At 30.6% G+C, this 9,661-nt stretch overlaps 1 protein-coding gene across 25 annotated transcripts in view; it reads right to left on the bottom strand.

Annotated features, from left to right (window-relative positions):
• Window positions 1–2,163: 2,163 nt before the first annotated feature.
• Window positions 2,164–9,661, bottom strand: part of UCHL5 (ubiquitin C-terminal hydrolase L5) — a 45,615-nt gene continuing 38,117 nt past the window's right edge. For 10 of the 25 annotated variants that reach the window (XM_024350674.3, XM_024350677.3, XM_009439928.5 and 7 more), the window contains 2 exons: window positions 8,906–9,004; window positions 2,164–4,225 (listed from right to left, as the gene is read on the bottom strand). In XM_024350674.3, coding sequence (XP_024206442.1) covers window positions 4,181–4,225; window positions 8,906–9,004 — 144 coding nt within the window. In that variant the 3' untranslated portion in view covers window positions 2,164–4,180. Of the gene's footprint in view, window positions 4,226–5,551; window positions 6,653–8,138; window positions 8,289–8,905; window positions 9,005–9,661 lie in introns of those variants that run through there. The other 15 variants (XM_063794256.1, XM_063794264.1, XM_063794238.1 and 12 more) reach the window with 6 other exon arrangements.

The following is a 9,661-nucleotide window of genomic DNA, read 5'->3' as shown; positions in this document are numbered from 1 at the left end:
CTTCTGAGCTTCTGCCTCAGCCTCCCAAAGTGCTAGGAGTACAGGCATAAGCCACCAGACCCAGCCTGTTTTAGTCTTAATGGTTATGATGGGAGGGCGGGGGACAGTTCAAAATGTTTTTTAAAAATACACCTACATGAGACTTTCCCCACTGGTTTTATGGTTTATTCAATATTATATTATCATTGCTACAAGAAAGAATCAAAGAAGCATATTACATAAAATATATGGATAAGCTAAAAAGTAAATAGAGCAGTAGTCCTAGGCATTTCCATATATCTTTTATTCAACCCATTTTCATATTGACACTCCAACATTAATAAACCATTTAACCATCAAACATGATTGCAAATTAATATTCTTAATTATTGCACATTGGTTCTGCCTATATGCCTATATGCAATCCACTTGTACAGTGCTAGTTCAGTACTAGAGAAAAAATTATCTTCATTTACGTCTCTACTTAAAGTACATCTCATTAATGGGATCTTCCATGACCATTCTATCAAACCTCAGCTCCTCCCACCCCTTTTCCCTATTTTTTTTACCATTCATACTACTATTTGAAAAGTTGTATTATATACTTATTATCTGTCTCACCATGAGAGCAGGGGCTTTTTCCTGTTATACTATCCTCTAGCATCTAGAACAACTCAGATGTACCTCATAAGATTGGCTGAATAAATCACTGAATAGTTTTCAAAAAGTTAATGTAATCAAGTCAAAAATAAAAAGTGCCCAGTATGCTAGAAGTGGTGAATCTTTACCATGTCAGTCATTGGATTTAGGCCAGTTAACAATATACTAAAGAACAAACTAAATAACATGCATGTTTGACTGATCTAGGAATTCATACTACTCTAAAAAACGCAGTATCATTCCAAAAATATAACTATCCAGTTTGTCTATTTTAGGCATTTAGGCATAGAAGGTTTAACTTTTCTGCATTCCAGTGCACAGTCATTAAGTGTTACAGCAGGTTCCTCATTCCTTGAACACAACTACTGCAACATGTTCTAACATCAATAGTTCCAACAGTGAACTCCCTGACTGTTGCAAAAGTGAGCAGTTCCCTAGGTACACCAATACTGTATGTTTGGATGGGAGTAATCTCTGGAGACTTAAGCTTGAAACCGCTCCTCCAAACCTTCCAATGATTTTGTAAGAAACTATGTAGTTTCAAAACTCCCAATATAAATCTGCATTCCTCCTCAAATAGCTAGAGTGGTTTGTTTCCTGAAAATTTGTATATGATCAAGTTTAAAAATAATATAAACTTCATAGAACTATTTCAGACTATGGGAAGGGCAAGCAAGACTAACACACAAAAACATATGTGTACACATGAGGAAAAAGGATCACTAAATACATAAAATGTTAATGTGCTCATCCCTGTAAATAGAAATATGGTAATTTAAATTTTATTTTTACTTATCTGTTTTCTCTAAATGGTTTTTGAGGAGAATACATTAAAAGCCCTTTTTTTCCCTCAAATAAACAAAATCCTCCTACAGGATAAAAATATATAAATGCATCTTGAAATGTTAACGTTACAGGCAACTAGGAGGATTAATTGAAAGTATTAATCTGCATGTAACACCATAATATACACACAAATATGTACCATGGTCCTAACTGGGGGAGCAAGTCCCCGTGGTTGTGATTCCCGAGCAAATATTTGTCTGTTCTAGTGGCACAGTCGAGCTGACTGCTGTTAGGAAAAGGGCAAGCTATCTTGGGAACTAAACATATAAGGTGAGAGTAGCCAGTGCCGCAGCTGTTGGCAAGGTTTTTGTTGATAATAACAGAAGTACATCCCTTAGAATTGGCTATTTTGAAGGCATAAAATAGAATGGAAGTGCCTTCACCTACCCAATAATTAAATAAAATTTTAGAAAAGACTAAATATGAAATGAGCAAGATTTTCTATAAAATATCATTAAAAAAAAACTTTCCAAATAGCATTTATCTATTTATGGGTTGCTCTTTATTCTTCCATTTTCTCTACCCTCTAGCTTCATGACTTAGTTTCAAACCAGCAACATATAGCACCCAGACAAGTCACACTTCTTTATTCACAGACAGAAGTAATCATGAAGTATCACAAGGGATTTGCAATCACCAAAGATGCAGATAAAATAAACCACTCTTAAGCTATGGAAATTCCTATTAAGGAATTTTATTAGATTAATAAGAAAAAATCCTTATACCTATTAATATACATTTTACAAGGATATTTTTCAAATGTCATTTGATATTACTTTTGTTAACATTTTCAATGACAATTCTGATGAGCTCTAATTTTGGATCTTTTATGGTTACTGCTTTCTGTGACCTAAGAAACCTTTGGCTAACCCCCCAAGTCACAAAAATATCATCTGTTTTCAGTTAAAAAGCTTCATACTTTTAAAATATTACATTTAGGTCTATGATTCATCTCAAAGTCATTTTTGTGAGGTAGGGGGTCATTGTTCTCTTTTTTCTATATGGATATTCAGCTATTCTATTCTGGCTCCATTTGTTGAAAACACTTTCCTTCTCTGTTGAATTGTTTTGCCACCTTTGTCGAAATCAAGTGATCATATAAACGTTGATCTGTTTTCAGGCTCTCTCTTCTGTTCCATTGCTTTATTTGTCAATCCTAGTGCCAGTACCACACTGTATTGATTACTAAATACAACTTACCACAATAATCCTCACATTGCTTAACAAAATTTAAGCCTCAATAGGAAAGAATATATAAGTTAAGCTGAAATAAACGAATGAGATCAAGATGAGCCTTCCTTAAAAATCTATTTTTAAAAATTATATCATGGCTTTGAAAACACTCCATAATTATTACTGTATCAACAGCAAAACATATTTACCCACAAATAACTGAGAGACTACATATTTTCCATTACCTCCAACTGAAATTATGTATGAAAAATATTTCATTCGTTTTTCTATCAATTTCCTATCAGGTTTTTCTCCATTAGTTCTAAGTCATTTAATACCACAATTACTAAGCTTAAAAACAATCCTTAAAAATGTGCTGAAGCTGGAAGATGGGTACACATTCTCCCTAATAAAATAAATTATGCTAAATTGATTTTACAATAAATAATAAAATGTTAAAGTCATGTATCAACCTCAGAAATATTCTTGATAAAGAAAAAAGTAGGTTACTTCCTTTAAAAAAGAAAGGTTTATAAAGTCTTCTTTAAAGTCTGACTTGCAAAGGAAGATTAGAAGCAGAAGATTATTACAAAGCAACTCCCAAATCAATTTTTAAAAATCAATTGTGAGCAAATTACATAGGCTCTTGAAAACTGCAGGCTGTACGAAATTTATTCAAATTGGCATAGAAAGACCCCCATCACCACTACCATCTTTTTAAAAAGGCAGATAACATGAACTGTCAGACCTCCAGTTTTTTTATACACAGCTTACGAGCTTGAAACAATATTCCATTGAGAGTAACACCAACATTCTTTAAGATTTACAATTTCTTCTTAACCTGAAATTTTGCTTTGAAGCATAATACTCAGACCTTCCTGAAACAATTCTCTAATACATAAACAAATAACCCCAAACACTTGAAGAAAATTTACTAAAATAAAATTGAGATGTTTATTACTTTTCTACTGACAGCAGTGAAAATCACTGGAAATTATACTTTTGTCCTTTTTAAATGATTTACATTAAAATCATACTTTCTCAAATAACTGGTATAGCAGATAAAATTCAGTTTTAAAATCCTCAAAACACTTAGATATCAAAGATAGAAATACTGATTTTTTTTCCGTTAATGATGAGAAGAAATAAGACAACCAGTTTAATCAAGATCTGACAATTGCAAATTTTAAGTATTTAAATTACAGATAAGGAATATCGTTTGTGCATTTTCTAGCTTCATATGGTAGTTAGACAACCAGAAAACTAACAGTTGTCAGACTCAATGTCAAATAATGGAATTTGGGAAAGCACTCTTAATATCACTTTCATTTAATATGCACTACATGCACATGATGCAGGTAGGGAAGAAGTTTATGAATCCATGCATTAAAGACAAGACAGGTTGGCACTATTGCCAAACGTGCACTGAGCCAATTAGGATGTTGCTCTAAGTTCTTTATACATAATGGTTTCCATGAAAATATGTGCAGAAGCAGAAATGTGTACATATCCGAAAACATCTTCATTTGGTTTCCTGAGCTTTCTTTGCGTTCTGTTTTTCTTTTGCCTAAAAATTAAAAATAGTATGTTACAAAATTTTAAAAGTCAGTTTTAGACTATATTAGAATAAAATGTGCCTAAGAGGGTATTCTCAAGCTGAAAGGCTTGAAATACATTGTTTATAAGACTTCTAAAGCATTATGTTTTATAACTTGAGACTTATAACAAACTTTTCCTGGACAATTACATAGTTATTCTTTGCCCTAAGAAAGGATCATGTTTGGTTTGCAGTTCTTTCCTATCTGAAGGTGAAATGAATTATTATAATTGTAATAATTTAAAAATTCCATAAAGTCAAACTCATTCATGAGTATTCCAAAACAATATATATACACATATTTGCCCATTTCCTATTCACATGAGCATAAGAAAAATCTTACATTAGTTTCTGCAAATGTGAATAAATGAGTTTAACATAACAGTTTAAGTGACTTTAACATAATGTCACTAAAGGATTATGTATCCCTAGTGTCAACAAACTTTATTTATATGACCCAAAAAAAAAATGTTTTTACATACTAGTTCAATAGATCTTCATTACAATTATATAGCTTGAACACAGTACTTGTTTTATTCTTAAGCAAATGAAAAAGCCAGAGCTTATAGATGTTATCAAGCTTGACCAAAGTCCCACAGCTAGTATACAGTAAGTCCTCAATACAGATCAAAGACATATGCTTTATAGCATTGCTTCTCAATGTATATACCAATGACTTAGAGACCCTGTTAAAATGCAGACTGATTTAGTAAAATGCCTGAGGTTCTGTATTTCTAACAAACTCTCAGATGATGCCAGTTCTGCTGGTGTTCAGAAGACATTTCTAAAAGCAAGATTTTAGAGTACTACAATGCAATATTTTTCCACTGTGCCACTTCAGAAGAGTCAATGAATTAGACTTCTACATTATACAACTTTTTTTAAAACTTCCTTAAATAAAAAAATACAGCAATTAAAACAATTACAATCTCTTTTTGTAATGTATTAGGTAGTATAATTATTATTTAACAGTATGATAAAACAGTGCTGTGCCTTAGAATAAGAGCAAATAGTCTGTGTGCCATATTAAAAATAATAAAGTTAATTGCCAACATCAACGTTTTTAGTTAACAAGCATAATTTGTAATTTGATATGTGTATCGCATCTCATACAAAGTTTTCTGTCCTCAAATAATAAATATAATTTGGTTTTAGGCATAATTTAAAATAAAAGTATGTGCTTCTTTCCTTATTGATCTGAGTATACTTAATAGAATATTGAGAAGGATTAACAAGAAATAAATTTACTGGTTTCTGATATAAACTTTACAACATAATTAAATGAGCAAGCACATATAAGGCAGAGTGTCTATACATTTATTAAAATTAAAAATAATTATCACAATTAATTGAGCACTAATTTATACACTTTACAGATATGATCTCATTTAATCATCAAGAATGTGAAGTAGGTATGATTCCCAGTTTACAGATGAGAAAGAGGTTATAAGAAAGTAAATAGTGCCTAAAAGCTCCAGCTAATAAGTAACATATATATAAGATTTAAATTCAAAGCCTGTATTTTGGTCTGTTTTTGTTAAAAAATAAAAATAAAATCATATTTATAAATAACATGGAAACATATATGCTGTTAAAAATACTGTCCTTCTATACAGTGTACCAATGATATTAAAAAGTACTGACTCAAATCAGATAATTCTGCATTAATAGATACTAATGTAGATATTGTTCTGATTAGCCTTAACTATTCTTCTACCTTATTTCTATTAAGAAATAGAAAAAGATCTGAAGCTTACTTATTACCAATTGAATCATAAAGTCATAGTAAAATGTGGACAAAATTCAATATTGTGAAGTTGTTTGGATTTCCCCATAGCAATGGAATTTATGATTTTACATCATGTTAAGTTATTGGTAGTTAAAAACTTAAGATAGACAATGATTCATAATTACATACAAATGTGTAGACAAAAATTTTTTAATCATAAATATACCTGAATAAATAGAAGTCTCACAAATGTAATCTTAAACTAGATAATTTTATTTTATATTTTAAGAAAGAGATTTGGTACATAATACAAGAAGTTTTATAACTATATATTTTTGGATTACCTCCTAGGCAGTTTTTAAATGTGGTGTGTATTCAACGAATTCATCGGTTAAAAAGTCTCATATAACAAAAACATTTACAGGTTCTAACCAAGTTCATTATAGCCATGCCGAGGGAGAATCACTTTTTATTTATTATTTTGCAAATAAAAAGATTTTAGGTCAAATACTTTTATGTCATCATAGATTATAGGCAACTGCCTCAGCTATTCAAAAATCTCATCCTGTAGAATCTCAGCATATAGTAGCACTGCATGGTGCAGCCATATCTTTCCTGTTTGTTTCCTTCTATTCCTTCTCACACCTTGTTCTTTTATCCTATTTTCCCTGAAAACAAAACATAGTAAGATCCACTATTCCAACTTATCTATTTCTGAATTCTATAGGTAATTTTTCTTAGAAGTATTACCATTAAGTAATTAACTATCACTGGTAAAGATTTTATATAATTATAAAATCTAATCTTTATTCTAACAGTTTTTCAACATGCTTTATTTTTTAAATTTGCATTTATCTGCAGAAAATGATATTTAATATGGTATCATTTTTTTTCCAAAATAAGATGAACAAAAATATATTCTTGCAAAGGAAACGGATATAGTGCTACAGATTAAGCACTTAATTCCCACCACATATTTAAAACTTTATGGATGTGAAATTTTAAGTGGCTATAAAGCTATTTAGGAGCTACCCTGTGATTGCTGGGGATCTTTAGCCTGACTTTATCCTGGCATTTATCAAAATAATACTATTTAGCACAATACCATAATTGTTCATTTATTCCTTTCCCAAATTGTACCATGAGTTGCTTAAGAGAAAATAATATGTCTCAGTTATGTATACATCCCTAGACCTTAACAGAGTGCCTGGAATATCCTTGCAGCTAGATAAATGTTTGATGAATAATTTAAAACATTTCAACAATTCCAATTAAATGAGTCTAAGCTCCTTCAGAACCTAGGAGAATAATAGTTATTGCATGCATACAAGAAATAAATCTATCTCAATATTGCTTCTGGAATATTAATAAAAGAACAGCTTAGAGAAATAAGCAACTAGAAGGTCAATAACTACTTTCCTTAAGAAAATGAAGGCAAACACAACAGAGATGGTGTTCCACTAACATCAGGTATTTATATGCTGCCACCTTGTGTCCAAAAAATGTGAACTAAGGAATAATTATTCTAATGTTAAGCTGACAAGCTGTTGTTCTCTAACTATGCTCTCAAAAAAATCTGGGGATATAGTGTAATTAAAAATCAAACAACAGTGGTTCTTTTACTTACTAATTTGCACACACAAAAAATTCTGTTCACAGATCAATTTTAATGCAAAATTTATACATTTAATATTTATCTAAGGGTCCTAGTCCCTAGTAACATTTATCTAACTTAAAATCTGATGTATCACATATTTAGCACATTTTATAGTTATTTTAATATTTTTAACAGAAAAACATTTGATAGGATTAATAACATCATATCTAGGTATTCTTGTTAACCAAGCAACTTTGAGAACCACAGGACCCTGTATTAATCTAAAACTTTAAAAACAGTTTCCCATCTTAGAATACACCCTGAGATGCATGAACAGAAAAACCTATAATGGAAAAGAGAAGATTTAGCAGTCTTCTGCAATAATTTTTACATTTAATGCTAAAAGTTGGGTCACATGTTTCAATCAATAAGGTAATATACACAAAAAACTTATTAGCTCACATCTCATATTATTTAGAATGTATAACATGAAACAGCTTGGTTGAAATCAATCTTTGCTTTGTAAACTTTAAAATTAATAAGGAAAATATACCTACCATGTATTCTCGTCTTTAAGTTAATGGTCCAAAATTTTATTTGCCTAGTAGTGTCTTCTCAAAGTGTTTCTCAAACTGTGGTACACAGACCAGTTGCATTAGAATCACTTGGGGAACTTATTAAAGAATCCTTCCCCTATATCAGAATATCTGGGGAGGGGCCAGGTAACATGTATTTTAAAGAGTATCCACTGATGTTCACTTTCAGAAACACTGATTTACACTATGAACTTAAAAACAATTTAACTGCATTTTACTTATTCAACAAATATTTTATTGTTACTTATGAAAAAAATCATAGAAATCAGAATTCTTCACTAACTTATGCTAGTTTTCCCTCAGTGGAATGGATACTAGATTAGAAATAAGAAAACCTATTTCGTAGTACAGGCTATTTTTTTTTTAAACCCAACAATGTCCATTCTACTTTTAAATTCTGTTATATCAACTCAAATTTTTGCTAAATAGGAAAATATTATTTCAGTTATCAGCATTAAAAATCTACTTTTGCTTAAAGGAAGTGTTTTAAATTTTATTTTAATACAGCATAATCTGAGGTCTAAAGCAGTGGGGTAATTCTTTATTTTTGTTTTACAGTCTCAATTGAACTAATTCTTACAGAGTAGAAAACAAGAGGCAAAAGCAAAAGAATAAAAACGTACAAGCTTCCAAAAATTTTACCTCTACTCACGCAAAAAATAAAAAATACATTTTATGTTTTTGGAGACTCTAAACTTAATTTAAGTATCTACCAATAAAATACTTACCTTTTCTACTAGTGGTATTAACTGCTGGTGTTCTGCTAAAGTCTTTAACAATTCCATAATGAAAGGCAGATAATTATGCTTCCTTCTGATATTCTCAATCTGAAAATAAAACAACATCAATCCACACTAACTACATTTCTGCTAATTTTGATATTTTATTCTTTGCATCCAACTCAAAATAGAAATGGTATATCCATTCTCATAAGAAAATGATTTTAGAAATAATGAGATTCCATTCCCACTGAGAATAAAAATTAACACAATAAAACATGTGGAGGGAGTTTCTTGGGCAAGGGCCTCCTGCCCCTGACTTAGCAAATAATAGAGGCCTTTAAAAGTCCAATCTAACATTACTTATGAAAATGTCATTTATAAAAACAACTAAAGATCTACAAGCTAAATTAACATTTGCTACTTCACCTGTGCAAATAATCAGGCAAAGTCTAATGAGACCAGCTTTATTTTGTGATCAAGCACAATCTTTCCTTCAGATTATTTTTTATCGAAAGGGGGTACACTGCAGGAAAAAATTTCTACTTCAGTGGAAAACTATGCACTGTCTAGATAACATCCTCTCAAGTTATGTGATTCTAGGCTTTTACTGCCACTGACCTATTATATATTCTGCCTGGTAGAAGTATAATTGATTGCCCTTCCATAGAAAGTTTCCATCTCTTATAAATTCATTTAAACTTCATATAAATTTGAGCTTCTCTGACTTCTCCTTTAACTAGAGTTCCTTCAGTTAATTAATTA

Source organism: Pan troglodytes, chromosome 1, assembly GCF_028858775.2.
Source record: "Pan troglodytes isolate AG18354 chromosome 1, NHGRI_mPanTro3-v2.0_pri, whole genome shotgun sequence".
Taxonomy (NCBI): Eukaryota; Metazoa; Chordata; class Mammalia; order Primates; family Hominidae; genus Pan; species Pan troglodytes.
This window is presented reverse-complemented; position numbering and strand designations above follow the sequence as displayed.